Source organism: Thermobia domestica, chromosome 1 (assembly GCF_964235325.1).
Source record: "Thermobia domestica chromosome 1, izTheDome1.hap1.1, whole genome shotgun sequence".
NCBI classification, from domain to species: domain Eukaryota; kingdom Metazoa; phylum Arthropoda; class Insecta; order Zygentoma; family Lepismatidae; genus Thermobia; species Thermobia domestica.
This window is the reverse complement of record NC_137454.1, coordinates 337203585-337220660: the sequence shown is the minus strand read 5'-3', so window position 1 is coordinate 337220660 and position 17076 is coordinate 337203585. Positions and strand designations below refer to the sequence as shown.

The 17076-nt window shown below is 35.9% G+C and overlaps 1 protein-coding gene across 4 annotated transcripts in view; it reads right to left on the bottom strand.

Annotated features, from left to right (window-relative positions):
- Nucleotides 1–5236: 5236 nt before the first annotated feature.
- The window catches only part of KaiR1D (Kainate-type ionotropic glutamate receptor subunit 1D), a 700763-nt gene continuing 688923 nt past the window's right edge, over nt 5237–17076 (bottom strand). For 2 of the 4 annotated variants that reach the window (XM_081729531.1, XM_081729522.1), the window contains exon 18: nt 5237–8014. In XM_081729531.1, coding sequence (XP_081585657.1) covers nt 7850–8014 — 165 coding nt within the window. In that variant the 3' untranslated portion in view covers nt 5237–7849. The remainder of the gene's footprint in view (nt 8015–17076) is intronic. The other 2 variants (XM_081729548.1, XM_081729539.1) reach the window with 1 other exon arrangement.

Genomic DNA, 17076 nt, shown 5'->3' with positions numbered 1-17076 from the left:
ATAAAACGGCAAAATATGGTTCAGCCCCTTTCTTGATCATATCCTGGATCCGCCCCTGTATATATATATATATATATATATATATATATATATATATATATATATATATATATAAAACTTTTACTAGGTAAAGTAGGGTAAAAATGGATCCAAAATTTAATGGAAGTCGTATAGGCAGTATTGAGCCTATCTGAGACAAAGTCTATTGCTGAAAGTGAAATATGGGTTACTATTAAGGTTTTAGGGTGATATACCCACTGATCATTGAACCTGGAATACACGCATGGAAAACATTAGCACTAGCAAATTAGCTACGAAGAGGTACACCATACCATAATTCTAAGTCAAAAATGAAAGGAAAAAATAAGCGGAAACGACAGACTGTACGAGAATAATACTTTCACTATTTTAATTTCACACCATTTATTTCGAGACTTTCGAGACGAGACCGAGACTTGATACTCGAGACCGAGACCGAGATCGAGACAAGCATCTGTTGACCGAGACGAGACCGAGACCGAGACGGTGATTTTTTACTCGAGACGAGACCGAGATCGAGACCGCTATTTATCAACCGAGACGAGACCGAGACTGTACAGAGTCTCGTCTCGTCTCGTCTCGATACCATCCCTAATTCGAGTCGCAAACTGATGGCTACCTTCTTTTGGGACGACAAGGGCGTCCTGTTGGTTGAATTCTTGAAACGTGGGACAAGAGTTAAAGCTGACGTGTACAGCGACACGCCCACCAAACTGCGACGTGCGATTCAAAATCGACGCAACGGGAAACTATTATCCGGAATCATCCTCGTTCACGACAACGCGCGTCCTCATACCACTGCTGTCGTCTAGAAGAAGATTCAAGATTTTCGTTAGGACCTGTTTGACCATCCTCCATACAGTCCTGACTTTGCCCCAACGATTACTCCCTCTTGCATTTGAAATGGTGGCTTGGTGGACAACGGTTTGGAAACGATGAACTCAAGACTGCCGTTGTCAACTGGTTCCAATCCCAGGTGGCAAACTTCTATTCAGAGGGTTTACGGAAGATGGTGCAGCGTCACAAGAAGTGACTGGAACAGCATGGTGATTATGTGGAAAAGTGAAGCAGCTCCGTAGGCACTTATTTCTTGCAATAAATCCCATTCCGACGAGCGTCTGCTTTTTTAAATCATCAAACGGTCCTCACTTTTGGAATACACCTCATATATATATATATATATATATATATATATATATATATGGTGTCCCACCAGAAAAGGGCCATGTTTTGAGGAATGACTGTATGGGTCATGACAAGTAATCTTTCGAGATATCGATGAAAATACCAATATTTCGTACACATTGCTTCGACGACACTTATCTCCGGAACTGATGAAGATATCAGAACCATACAAAAACAAAAAGGTAGCACACGTAATAGGCATTATATACGTATCACGTTCATTGCACTCACATCCCAGTATTCCGGACAAAATTCCGGAGTTCGTATTCAAATTTCTGTGTGCCCATTAAATTGAAATAATTCATAGTTGCTTACTGTCACAGCAATGCAAGCAAGAGAGAAAATAAAGAGGTGTTTTCAGAGATTTGTTTGGTTTCTTTCTTTCACTCTTGGCTATGTCATCCGTGTGTGTTTCTGTCTGGGTATAACAAACGGTTCTCAAAATATTTTAACAACCGGTTCTCGCGAACCGTGAATAGCACCACTGGATGCTAAACCATCAAAATGTTGCTAGAAGCTTTGAATCATGATGAGTGTGATTGAAGATTTCAAAATGGTAGCATTCTTCATGGGTCTTCAAAGTGGCTTCACCAAATTCCCCTGCTATCTGTGTCTTTGGGACAACAGAAATATAACATCATTTTACTCCAAGAAACACTGGCCATCACGACCGAGTTCACTGCGGGGAAGCAGAAGTCAAGTGTAAACCGTTAGTAGATCCCAAGAAAGTGCTAATACCACAATTACACCTTAAATTCGGTCTCATGAAGAAATTTGTAACGGTTGTTGACAAGTAATCAGAAGGTTTCAAGCATCTTCGAGACGTTTTTCCCAGGCTGTTCGGAGCAAAGGTCAAAGCTGATGTTTTCGTTGGACCCCAAATTAAGAAAATTATGCAGTGCCAGGGGCTCCTTAAAAAGCTTTAGGAATGTTGAGGAAGACGCTTGGAACAGTTTTGTTGCTATGGTTCGTGGTTTTTGGGGCAACCATAGAGCTGAAAATTATGAAACTCTAATTGATACTCTGTTGACAAACTACAGCAAGATGGCTTGTAGGATGTCACTAAACTACACATACTTCACACTCATTTCGATAAATTTAAATTTAAAGGCAAAATGGGGCATATTCTGAAGAGCAAGAAGAACGCTTCCAACAGGATATTCGCAACTTTGAGCAATGCTATCAAGAAGCATATAATGAAGGTATGATGGGAGTTGTGGCCTTATTCGTAAAAGTGATCTGTATTATAGACGCAAACGTAGGAGAACAGCTCATTTCTAAGTTTTTGTCTCATGTTTTTGTATCTGTGTTAGAATATAAGTACATTCATAGCCTTTTGTTTATTTCTTTTACTTCAAGTTTTTGCATACGTTATAAAAGCAAGATTCAATTTAGACAATTCCTTCTCCATCCCACAAAAGCAAACTTTAACGTGAATAATTTATCATTTCTTTATTTCCTCAACATAAGCTTTCAGGAAATAATACTAACTTACAAGGAACAAAATGGGTCTTACATGGTGAATGCAGTTAATCAAACAATTGTAAGTGTTCTGGAATGAACTTAACTGATTTCAATTGCAATTAATTTCAGTTGATTTCAATTGTAATTAATTTTAATTTGTCCTTTGCAATTATTATTAACTGCGATTAAATTCAATCCTAAAATTTAAATTTAAGTGAATTGGTACTTGTTAATTGGTCATAAGAAATTAAAACTAGTAATTCTTAATCGCAAACTAGCAATTGAAACATTTAATTGTTAGCTGCAATGGAGCAATTTGAACTTGTAATTTTTAATATTAATTGCAATTGAAAACAGCAACTAAAAGTGTAGGTAAGATGTGTGTATTTTGCGTTGACCACTTGCCGTAACTCAATCCACAAGTTTGAAATAAGACACTTAATACAGTAGTTGATAACGGGCACCTCCACTTCCTCTGGAAGGAAAACCGGAAAAAGCGACCGCCACGTACTATTATATTACATTTATGAGCCATCCCTCGTGGGGAACATTTATATGTCTGTCATGTACACAATTTATGAGCGAAATATCGAGGGAACAAAGCAACAACTTTGTAATACAAGAGCGATAACCGATCAAATCTGCACTACCAAACCAGCAATTGGCAAAACAGAGACTACCAATACGATTGTTCATAAAATTAGCGGCTAATTCAAACTTCGCACCGAAGTTTCCTCTAAATGGTTCGTGTTTTCTGACGCATGACATGTGATTGAAAGTAATAGTAAGAATGACCTTCCATTTATTTTGCCAACAATAATTTTGAGTGTATGTTCGGCGAGAAGAGTATACATTTAGTGTTGTCTTTGATCATTTTGGATTTGGAGTTGAGTTTAGCGCCTCTTTCAGCAGCGAGGTTGTATGAGACGAATTTAAAGCTTAACGTGGGATCCGAACAACATGACCTATCCTAGATAAAAAATCAGTGGGATTGGGGATGATGAAAGGGATATAAGGTTACTTTAGTTAAGTTTAGGTTAGATTTATTAGCTATAAATTCAGTTATAAATTTAGAAGGGTTTAGCCACTTTTAGCTAGGTTCTATATATTACATTTAGGTATTGTTTGAAAGAACTTATTTGCAACAATGATTGCGACTGTCACAATCCGATGTGAGTTGCACAACTTTAACATCTGCGGTCGTGTTGGAATTGCCAAACCAATGTCGCTGCCAATGTCGTTTTAGTGCGAAGAAAATACTCCCGAGAACGGAAAGTGGACTGCTGATAGCTGCAAATGCGAAATAAGATCCGATGAGTTCTTTTGCACCTTATTTCCAACAACAGGCAGTGATTATGTATGATTAATTCCCAAAGAAGCTCAAGCCTTGAAACGTCTCTTCTCTACTGTGAAACATGGCCGTGGTTTGTGACGCTCTACTGATTTCAGTTCTCTGGAATTTACATGTCGCATGATTACGCTCACAGCACGCGTTACTACCAATGATTACATAGACATTTTAGGTGGCCTCGTGCATCCTATATCCATACGTTGTTTTCGATCAATGATGAAATTTCCCAACATAATAATTCACCAATTCATATGTACATCTGAAGTACAACAGCTCCACACCTCACGTAGAAAACCATATTTGATGTAAACAAGAATTCAACACTGAAGATCTAGAAATAAGTACACTTGTTTGTACTGTGTAAAATGTTTTTTTTATTATTCTTCTTTAATTTCTTTTGTATTACAAAGGACAATATATTATGAACATGCATACATACATACTTACATACAGTACATACATGACATACATTCTCAACCTTCTTTATATTGCTACCAATCATTCTGAAACAACACTTTCAGGAAGAAAGAACTGAGATAAAATATTGTCACACAGTATACAATGATAAAAGACTGGAAAAGTTTCTAATCTCTAAAATTCCATTCCTTCTTTTGTTATTGGTATAGCCTCACATACGCGATTAAGTATAAATTTAAGTACAAAGTTTAGCCGAGAAAGGAAAAAACTACAAAAAAACATGTTTAAATGTAACTGCATTTTTTTTGTTACAGAAAAATGAACGAATGTATAATAGCGTTTGCCTTAGACGTTTTAAAGTTTCTGATCTCATGGATCTTACGTATATATTTAAGTGGATTATACATAGTCACTGACTCATAAAAAACGTGTGATATTTTCTTTTTCTTCAAGTAACTTATAATTTAATATTTTAAGAATGAAAATGGGAATTTTTTTCCTGTTTTTCACCTTTATAACATAGTTCTTTTCAACAATGAATACAAGTAAGCCCAAAATAATGTCACCATCTTAAACTTATTCGACTATATAAGAGATCACAGTGATTTAATGACTTTTATAAAGGAATAAATCATTCATTATGCAATTCTCATTCTCGTAGCGGTCCAGATTTCACCCTGCGGACTGTCATTTGGCTACCACTAGTCTAGTATATTTACAAAGTGCATTATACAAAGTGACTCGTGCTATGGTATTTATATGAGGGAACTTGAACCTATATAGGCGAAGAAGAAAACAAAATTTTCGAGATCAACATTCGATATCATGAAGACGACACAAATGTGTTCACCCGCTGCGAAAAGTTGCTGCTTTAATTTCCTTCCAGAAAAAGTTTGTTTTATTCTCATACTGAAGGCCGTTAAAATGCTTTAGTTATATTCAATATAGACCCTCCAGTGTGAAAGGGTCCCTTGTTCGATCACAGGTCATGGTGGGCAACATCATAAACGTTGAACGCTCCCGTTTCCTTCCAAATTCTCATCCACCAATTCTTTGATAATCATTCACTTTCATTAATCATCGTCTCTTTTAGCCTACAGGGCATAATTGTGGGATGCAAAACTTGAAAATTTCATTGTCATTACCATTGGTTCTCCCCTCTTTCTTGTTTCCTTCTAATACCTGTTAAGTCTCTCAGGAACATTTTTCCTCTATGGTCTGACTAATATTTTCTTTTAAGCATCTGTAATATTTGTTCCTCTCTATTCTATTTTAGGAAGATTTCGTATTATTGATTTTTTAAAAATGTAAGTTTTATTGTCAGTATCTTGAAGATAATATTTGTATTTGCTAAGATTCAGCTCGAAAATCATAAGTGGGGAATATTGATAGCCCAAAATGGTAGAGAGTTCATCTTTTGAACTCAAATTGGCATTACTTCAACCAAGCAGTAACGTGGAGATACAGTTGGTGGTTTTGTGATTGACAGCTCACTTCTGAACTCTTAGTTCAATCTCAATCTTAACCTCAACCTCAACCAATGGGAGCCGACCCTGGTTTTCTTAAAATCCTCATATATGCTTTCAGCAATCAAACACACTCCCGAATGCCCCCCCCCCCCAAGTTCAAGAGAAATCGGTGCCCTTGACTTTAACCCTATCTCCGTCCCCATATAAAATCTTGAAAATATCAAAGCAACTTCAACCAAATGTATGGAAAATGTTTTTGTCAGTGGAAATGAATTGAACAAGTTGGTTGAGCCACGACAACATCAAGTGTAGTTATAACAATTAAAATCGGAACCAAAGCATATTCAAAGGAATATTCTTTTGTGCCATAAACAAAAAAATGTTTAGGTAAGTAATGTTTACCAAATTATAATTTTCTAATAGTAAAAAAAAAAATGAAATGAAATCTTTGAGTTTTACGTCCCACAGGTATGCCGGCTAGGCTAAAGGAGACGGTGATAGTGAGAAATGAATGAAATAATGGAATGAAGAAAGTAGGAGGAAACCCACGCACACGGTGTTACTCCACCACAAAGTTCATCTGGCGGGAGCAGGGTTTGAACCCAGGACCCCCTGCACCAGAAGTGAACGCTCTACCACCGAGCCACCGCGTAGTAAAGTGGGTATAATTGAATACATAAATTATGTTGATTTTCTGTACTTAGTTACTGTACCGCTCATTGTGTTTCCAGTAAGGATACTATTTTATTTTGGCGGAGTAATGGGAGAGTTTCATAATTAGTACCACATAATGCTCAATATAGCCAGCCAAACTTTTGAGTCCTCACAATCAATTGTTTCATTGAGACTGTATTGTGCACCTTGATGTTCACGAAAATAGCTTTACTTTTTGTGTACAAGAGGAAACGCACACACTTCTTTTTCTCCCTTCAGAGAAGACAGGTACGGCTAAAACATTCTATCGTACTATGACGTTCTTTCTGAATTCAGCTGGTCACTGCTAAATAGCCCTAACATTGTAAGCGAAAACACAATTAAAAAAACTGAGAAAAAAATAGAATTGAGGCAAGTTAATCGCGTATGCACGAACCTACTTTCCTATTTCATACACACTGTTCTGTACTTTACTTAGTAGATGCATTTCTCACACACACACGTATGAGTTCATTTCTCTCAGAATCTGTACATACCCCATACTCACGTTTATGCTTCAAATTCACTACCACTTCACACACACACATACATACACACATGTAGAATGTACACGCATAATTAACATACTGTGAGACTCACGCACAATGTGTAGCATATACACAGAAATGAACACTATTATTAAATGTATGACTCTCACAAGTTCTATCACTAGCTCCATAAGGACATTTTGATAAAAAGTAATTAAGATATTCAAAGGGTAACAAATACAATATTGTTGATTTGGATCCATTTTTACATTCATAATATTTTTCTTAAGGAGTAGAATACGCTTCTAATCTTACAGGACATCAATTTTAGTCAAATTTTGGGGGGATACATTTTTTATCTTCCATTTTTTAAAACTTCATTCCGTCATTACGTATAGTTCTGTATTTCTTTTCAATATACTTAGCTGTTTTATCGTATTTCTGACGACGTCACTAATCGACAATTTTGCACTTATTCTTTTCTGAGGATTATATACTTTTAGTGACAAAGAAGCTAAGAGAAATAATTTCTTGTAGTATAACAGTAGCTACTTTCTGGTCATTTTTTTTTCATTATAGTAAAAACAAATCTAGAAACGAAACGAATAAGTTGTAATTATTAGTATTAATAATATAATTATTAATAGTAGTAGTAATATTAATTATTATTATTATTATTACACAGTAGACATTTTAATGTATTCACTTTCATCCTCCTCGTCACATGGGTTGCTCTCAGATTGTCATGTAAGCGGTTCTTTGGTTACAAAACCATACTGCGCATAGGGACTGAGTGGCATGAAATGGCCATTTTCGGTGTCCGGTTGTTTCTTTCGGACAGGTTTTGTAGAACCACGACAACGAAGTGCAAATTTCAGTTCACTGGCCATCTCCTCACACAGCGACGACTGTAAAAATAAACAATACTGCTTTAGTGTTTTTCATTTCGTTAAATGTAGAAATAAAGAGCAGTTATTGTTTTCTAATAGTTTATATAAACAAAGTCTATTGATCACATACACTTCTAATGAAAATATTCCTTTCTAAATAGTTATATGTATAGTATATAATATAGGAATACGAGACAGATTATGCAGCTAAGCTTCCTAAATTAATTACAGAAAATAATGGTAATGTTAAACAACTTTTCAAAAATTAAAGTATTGATTGAAGGATAAACCAAATTGCACAATGTTTACTATCATGTTACGTTTCTCATAGTTGACATCTCCAAAAAATAAGGGTATTTTTTATATAAAAAAGCATTTCCCGACATATTCAAAAGGTATTCCTCTTTAAAAAGATATAGAATAAACTCCGTTGTCTATTTTCTATTCACGTGCTCGAAAATCTTTGTGACCAAGGCTTTACGTTCGTGCTTTATGTGGTTATGCGTGTGTATTTTTAACCCTTTTGTGGGCGAATTTTTCTACAAGGAATGGGACGATACCTCCTCTATGCTCTCCAGCACACACTCAAAACAAGCAAACAAAATCATTTCTCGAGTGCAATTTGCATTTCCATAGTGAAAAGACTTATGACTAATATCACTTCCCAGTGGAGCAAATAAAAGTATACCTAGGCTCCCTTTGTGGGAAGTATGCTTTCCATTGCCCAATATTTTCGTTTGAGGCTTAGGCATTTCCTTTAATATTTGGAGTTCCAGTCAGTGAGGACGCTAGAGAGTGGGACGAAAGGGAGGTTCCCAGTGTCTTAGACTGCCCCGGACATGTTGTACTATAATGCAGGTAAAGTAATATGAAACTATTATTTATAGTATACAAAAAAAATACCTGTATCTGTATCCTAAAGTAGCTGTACTTCTTCACCCACCCCTAAGAAACTAGAGATGGAAACTTACTGTTTCCAATCAATTATGCATAGAGCTGCTCAGGAAAATTCGTCTCGAAAAAGTACTTAAAAGTGCTATTTCGTCTCGAAACGTATATGTGAGCGGCTCGGGCGAACATAATGAGATGCCACATTTTCTAACTTTCGAAAAAATCATGAAAGAAGGTTGACAATTCAATGCAATGACATATATCAAACATGATTTTCTTTCCTTTTGTAGGGACATTTCCGAAATTAAACTACCTACACACTCTTCCGTGGTTTTATGACAATCGATTCCACCTAAAACTCAATTTCGCTTACCATTATGTTCACCCAAGCCACTCATATGTTTCTGTTAGAATGGCCATATCTTATCTTGCATCCGTCACTAAAATTATGTCTCATTTCGTCTCGTGGGCAAAATTAGTTATGAATAAGGAGATGAATTTACCCCCTCTTGAAGACTCTGGCTTCAAGGGAATTTAGCACCCTCTATACAGCTCAGAGTTTGCGCTACACCCTTGGCAAGAAAAACCGTGTAGATTGAAGCATTGTCGTGCAGCATGAGAACACAACGCACATAGACTGATTCAAAGACTGCCTCCAACGAACCGGTGCAGCTAGAGAGTTGAAAACGACGCATTATTTCTTCCATAGATGGCATTATATGCCATGAGCTGCTTAATAACAGTGGCGCGATATTAGAATGTCAGTCAGTCCGTAAATTTTTGGAAATACCCTCGTAAACTTCCCGCCAGACTCTCCGGGTTTGGGAGATTTACCTGCCACCAACAGGTCCCCGTTTGAAATAGCAGAAAAATATCGTAACACCTATTTATAGCTTAATACTTTAGCTTGGGTCTCTGCTAAATGTTTCTTGCCAAATGCAAGACAAATTCCATTCTTTTTTCTTAGCAAATTCATAAAAAAATATTTGAATATGTCGGGAGCCGCTACGTAGGATACGCTGCTGGTAAATACAAGAACGGTAATATATAAATAATAGTTTATTAAATATATAATTCAGACTTAAAAATTGTTTCCTTGTGATAAAATGTTATTCATACTGATAATTTCTGCAATTGAACAACTTATTTTTGAGTAATTTAAATCGTGTTTATTTGAATCTATGATTGTCCTCGATGCCCGATTCTTAATCACTACACTATCTACCTCAGGAGTATATTAACAAATCTTTTACAGTAAGCATGCTGCAAAAAATATACATACATATGAAGTATATACAAGTATTTATATGTTTCCGAGGAAACTAATACAACGAACAGTGAAATGATTATCAGAATCATAAATTCGAATAAACACGATTTAAATTTCTCTCCCTAAAATGGTTATTAATTGTGAAAATTAATTTACACAAATTATCGGAAAAGTATTAACAAAAATCTTTTTTCACTATTATTTAATTACCATTATTTAAATAATTTTTAATCCATTACACACACACATATATACAGACAAAAAGAATTCTGTTTAAGAAATGATAAAATTTTGTCATCACTGATGGCGGATTTGTCGTTTCCTTTTATAAAATGTTTCTTGTGGAGTGTATTCTATGGGGCAGAAAATTGATATTATGCAAAAGCGATGTAAAAAAAAACGCAGGCTTTCAAAATGTAGGTGTGGAGATGAATGCAGAGAATTAGCTGGATCGAACGAAAAAAAATAGAGAAGTGTTACAAATAGTAGAGAAGAAAACAACAATTTTAGATGTAATTGAAAAGAGGAACAAAAATTGTTCCGTACATTGTCTGACAACGAAATATCAGATGACGTATGCACCAGAAAGTATGGTGACAAGAAAAAGAGGGAAGGTCGAAATAGGCTATAGTTGATGGACAATATTTAAAAAAAATCCTACATCAAGATAACGAGGTTAGCTTATGATAATCTTATAAGAAATACGGCGTGTTTCAGTCAATTAGTCCATTCTCATTTTATTACTGTGACTAAACGAATACAAGTAACCAAAGCATCACTGTAAAGAGTACTGCTTTAAGATTCATTACTGGCGAACAGAATGAGTGACATGTTCAATGTGTCCCCCACGCCTGTTGCGAACCTCCTGCATGCAAATCACAAAGTTCTGGGAAAACCCCTTATAGATATCTCTATCGACAAATGTGCAGCAATCAATGATTGCCTTTCGCAAATCTTGAATGTACAAGAAGCTCTAGCGAACACTTTCTCCTTCAGGAATCCCCATAGAAAAAATCGTAGGGGTTCAAGTCAGGGCTGATGGATGGCCAGAAAAATCCACACCGGAAACGGATTTGACATCACTCGATCCTGGAATTTGGAATGGAGATAACTAAGCATTTATGCAGTCGTGTGAAGTCTAGCCCAGTCTTGTTGGAACCTTCACACAGAAGTTGACAATACTAGTAAACCTACATTATTTTCCATAGACAAACGTCTTAACGATCTCTTCATTGGAGAGTCCACAACATTGCGACGAATGGCCTCGATGTTTTACGCCTTTTTTTCTTCCCTGTCACGGAATTGATTCAGAAACCTTTGATTGTAGTTATAAGGAGCACATAAATACTTACAGTGTACTCCTTTGTGAACATTCTCTGCACGGTTGTGGGCAATTTCGTTTCAAGATACCACTGTACAACACGTGATTTCTGTCCCGTTGTTAAGGGAGGCGCCATTTTGAAGTAGGTATAGGTTTCAAGTGTTGCCAAATGTAAAAGAAAACTTTGAACTCCAATGTATACGACACTATCACTAACCGCGCTCCATCATATTTCATTTGGTCTCAGTAATAAAATAAAAGGTTCTAATTGACTGAAACATCCCGTAGTAACTAATAAGATGCATGTTTGTTCGATGATACTGGTGTAACCTTACTAAATATAGGTTTTCATACTGTAGGACAAATTCAAAACCAAGAAAGTTATTAGTTGGAAGCGATGTCTGCCGTTTGGTGCAGTTGAAAATTTTTGAACAGAATATGCAGATCGTCCAGATCCGGGGTTTCACCCCGAGTTAGTCTTCGCAAAATTTGCGGACCGGTCAAATCTGAGGGGGGAGAGAGAATGTGAAGCTTTCAAAAATTTTAAGAAAGATATTGCCAAAAGAACACTGATCGAGTATCTCCACAATCAAAATTTACAAGATTTCTTAAACTGAACCCTTTATGGTGTCTTATAACGATAACTACATTATCAGTACGGTTATAATATTAGCAAACCATGCAATGCAAATCGTGTAGCCGTTCAATATGATACCAAATTTAAAACAATGCTAGATATGTTATTATAAGCAAAATATGTCTAAAATTAAAATTACACATGGTTAGAGTACAAGGAATATACGGGTGGACATGCAGGAATTATTTTGTTAAAAAGCCATGCAATTTCTGTTTTTAGTACTTAAAATGTTTCGATTTTTCTGAAACCTTAGCAATGCAGCTTCATATTTTATGCAGCGTATTATCAGAATATCCAGTTCCTATTGTTATGCCGTTTACTTTAGCGCTAGTCCTCAGCTTATGGTTCTGTTCCGTTCTATATTTCGAATGTATACTTCATTCAAAATATTGGATTAAACAGTTATGAAATATGGTATAAATGCCGAAAATAAGCATAGGTACGTATATTAGCATAAAGCATCACACTTACAATACATATTCGTTTGCTGAGAAATCAAAATGTTGAAAGAAAGATTATTTTTGATGGTTCTGAGTTTATTGTCACATTGATCTCTTTGATGTATCTATAAACATTCCTGACTTTTATACTAATGTTAATATTTTTTATATACAGTTAGTTATCTGCTAAAAGCTATATTTAAGAGTGTTCGTTGAATTTACAGCGCATTTTTAAGTTTCAAAATATTGCAAAAATTAAAGATATTATTAACATTAGGGATTAGGCTATATGAAATAACATTCTACTAATGCTATTAAAATATTTGAGTATTTTCTGCACTTATTTGAATATCAGAATTATTGTTTCAATATTCTAAGTATTTTAAAAATCATTATTCGATATTTTTAAGAATATTGATTCAATATTTGAATAATTGTTTGAATAATGATTCGTTATCAGAATAATTGTTCAAATAATGATTCGTTATCAGAATAAATGTTCAAATAATGATTCAATATTCGAATAATTGTTCGAATAATAGCTCAATGTTCGAATAATTGTTAAATTAATTATTCGTTATCAGAATAATTGTTCGAACAATTATTTATTAACAGAATATTTGTGGTGTATATCGATTATGTGCTGGATATATTATAATGAACAATTCTCCCTGTATAAAGATCAGAGGCGAACTGTCATTCTAGGATATGGCTCCTCTGCCAAACTATATGGAGGATAAAAGATAGTAATATTTACACCTTGTGTATATACGCGACTAAATTTGTATATAGTTTTTCTCCTTTCTACATAGAATTTAAAAGAATTCACAAAATTTAATAAATGATGTGTCGATAAATTCTTTATCTTAGAAGTGACTTCTTTGTAGTTTTCATCAAGTAAAATTCAATATGGACGACGCTGAGCGCGGTATTCTTAAAACATAGAAGTCAAACTTCAAGGGGACGGGTGTACTCGTAGAAATGTCCTGTGTCATCGGGAAAAGTACACTTCATTCACATGATGCGGATTAGTCAAAATCTATCGGCCGGAACGGAGATTAGATCAGACGACCCTTAATCAATACCAACACATGAGCAACAGGTATGGATTTTATTATTGTGCACTCAGATCATGGGAGGCAATGCTCTCCTTAGAGAAGCGTTGAGTAAAACGAACAGTATACTGTTGAAGGCTCATACTTCCCTGATAATTGTGCAGAGTAACAGCACCAAAAAGGAAGTTTATGTTTTGGATATGCATTACAATGAACAATTAATTCTCCATGTACGAACACCAAAGGCGAACTGTTATTCTAGGATATGGCTTCTCTCACCTTAATACCTATAATTAGCCTTATGTGTCGCTGCCGTACTACTGTGAAAAATGCTGTTAGTCCGGTCAATGTGACATTCGTAAACAACCATCGTTAATTAGTATGTAGGAACCACTACGCAATCTCCGTGCAATCCGTAATGGCAACTCACCTAACGAGGCGTATATCCCTATGGCGCTGAGATCCGGAACAAGATCGCCCTGCATGTTTACCTTTGTCAACCAATGACGCTGTTATCATCACACATATAGCTGATACCTTTACCGATAAATAAATAATCCACGCGAATACCGTGTTCCTACATCAGTTCCAGTGGCAAAGAGAAAAGTGAAAAATACTGTTCAGCTAGAACCATTTTGCACTTCTCCACAGCGATACTTGAAGTTTCCACAGTTGCGTTTACAGTGTTCTAAACCAGAAGAGTTTATAATCGATAGTTATTTTCGATGAAGCAAAATTTCCAGTCTTTGAAAGAACAAATTTTTAACCGGAATTTTGGAAATGTTGCACTCAAAGGGCACAAAGATGCTGTAAATTTCAACGAACATGCTTAAACTTGCACTTTTCGTATACATAAATGTAACCATCTTGCTGTTAATTGGACGATTAATTCCTTGAAAAACTTTTCTACAGCAGTGATAAATATGTATTAAGAACAAAAAATGCTACTACTTTCCAAGCGACACTTCATGAGACCTTATTATAGATTATTGAGATATTATCGTACACACACACATTTTAGTTACCATGATTTTATAACAAATTTTACCGAATTAAATTATTGTGTTTCTTTGTTAACAAATGTGGCTGCGACTATCTGGGTGTTATCTACTTAGGCGAAAACTACTTTCTTTAAAATCTATTTTCTACAAATCTTTAACTTTTGATTGATTGATTATTTTAGAATTGTCATCTCAATTTGAGCATCTAATTTATATGAGACCTGAAACCTATTCTTCAACTGGGATCCGAACCACTAGACGGAATTGTATTCAGACAAGTGCCTCCACTTGAAATCGAACTTTGGACCAAGAGTACAGAAAGCACCTGCCCCAGCTACTTTCTCTGAAGGTCGCCAAAGATTCATATGTTGCTGCAAGTGAATAGTGATTAAGTAATACTTGAAATAATGGTTTCTATTTTCCATAATATATATTGAAACGAATTTAAGCACACATAAAATAGAAAATTCAATATGGAACCAAATTTTAGGAGGATTTTTTTAAATGACAAATAGACCTAAACATTTTCAGATGAAATACATAATCTTTTTCTCTCCTTAATTTGTTCATTTAACGTGGTTTGATGGATTGTTTTCAAGAGTTTATTGTGGATAACTTCTGGATGTATAGTTTACATGAACTTTAATTCATTGGCGGATTCAGGGGTGGACGATCGGGGCGATCGCCTCCCCCCAGAAGAGGAAACTTTCTCATTTTATATAGCTATAAATAAAACCCATCCCAGAGCTCTTAAAAGTAGCTCTAAGAAACAGCATTACAATCCTCCGCTTCCCCCACCAAGAAGTCCGCCCTGGATCCACTCCTGCTTTGATTTGTGGTAGATACTACGAACTGACTTTTTTGATATAAGGTGGCCACATGGTGAGCGTTCCCGTCTTAAAATTGGAATTCCTAGTTCGATACCTGATTCAAATTTTCTTGTTAGAATATAACGCGTTGAAATAATATTGACTAATCATATAAGGTTGCTCGTTTTGTTCCCAATGTTATTTTAAGTAACCCGAAAAAAATATGTGCGCCGTCCGATCAGTATGTAGGTCCTTATTTCCGGGGATGTGTCTTTCTATCACATTCCATAAAGTTTAATGGGGGTTGAGATCTGGGACATTTGGATGCCAAATTGTGTTCTGCGAATTATACCTACACAGGGCGCTCACGATGGCTAGGTGCGTCAATCTTTTGATATACAATCGTTACTGGGGAAAAGTAGAGCATGATCGGACATACCCAGTCTGCTAGGAAATTACAATACTGGACACCAGTCATATATCTGTCTACAACCACCAAACAATCTACTTGTTAGAGTGTAAGCATACCCCACAAAATACACTCCTCTTTACAGGTCTGCACTTTTATACTATACACAAGGCTCTAGCGTTTCACAAGGTTTCTGCCAAACGTACACTCCCATCATGGAGTGGAGTAAAAATTGTGACTCATGAGACTAGCAGACCTTCTTTCAGTCTTCTATCGTTCACTCCTCATTCTTGTTGTTACAATGACTCATTAACGTTGCAGAATTCGAGTCCTATGCGGATGACGCTGCAAACATTTGCTGTAAGTCATTTCCACGATTGAGGCATCAGTCCTTCGAATTGATTTTAATTTGAGTTTAGCGTTTCGTTCAGCATTGAGATTATATAAAATGCGGATCTACAGCTTAACGTGGGATCTGAACCACATGAGCTCCTACCGGAAATGGAACTTTGATCTCCCATTCCAAAGGCGCGTACGCTAGCCACTTAGCCACGAGAGAGCTCACTAGTCCTTCAGAGTCCCAAGACCTAAACTTGGTCAACTTCTGAGAAATCTTGGTGTTTACCCATTAAGCACGAACTTTCACTACTGATTGAGCGGATAAGCTCGTAGCTGTGAACTATCGGGGTACGCGCTGCATAATCACGAAAACCACGTGACATCAAGGTTGAATCTACTATTTGGAGGATGGTCCTAACTCAGTGTTCGATCACTATATTATATATGTATAAATTCTATTCTTCTACGCTTTTTTGTTAATCATTTCTTAAATTTGATTTACAAACTCTCTTTCTAGGATGGAGTACAAGTAGAGAAAATTGAGAATGTTTAGTGTTTGATTCTTTTTGCTTTCAATCAAGTCCAAAGCTGCCAGTATTGCTGGATACTTTGTGCTCAGAAAATGGTTCCACATTTTAAGCAGAACAAATTCAACCTCAGAGATTTCTTTCGTTCTGGTCAACCTATTCATTTCAACGAACGGAAATAAACAAGCTCATATATAGGATCCTGCTTCAATGCTTGGCTCCAAATGCTAGGACTCATCGTCACGTTAACTAGGTAGGTAAATAATAATAATAAAACAAACTTGTGTTCTGAGCAAAAGACGTACATTTCATCGCTCCATTATCACCACCAGTTTGTTTCATCGCTGCTACACCTGCACGATGAGATTTATCTTACTGTCA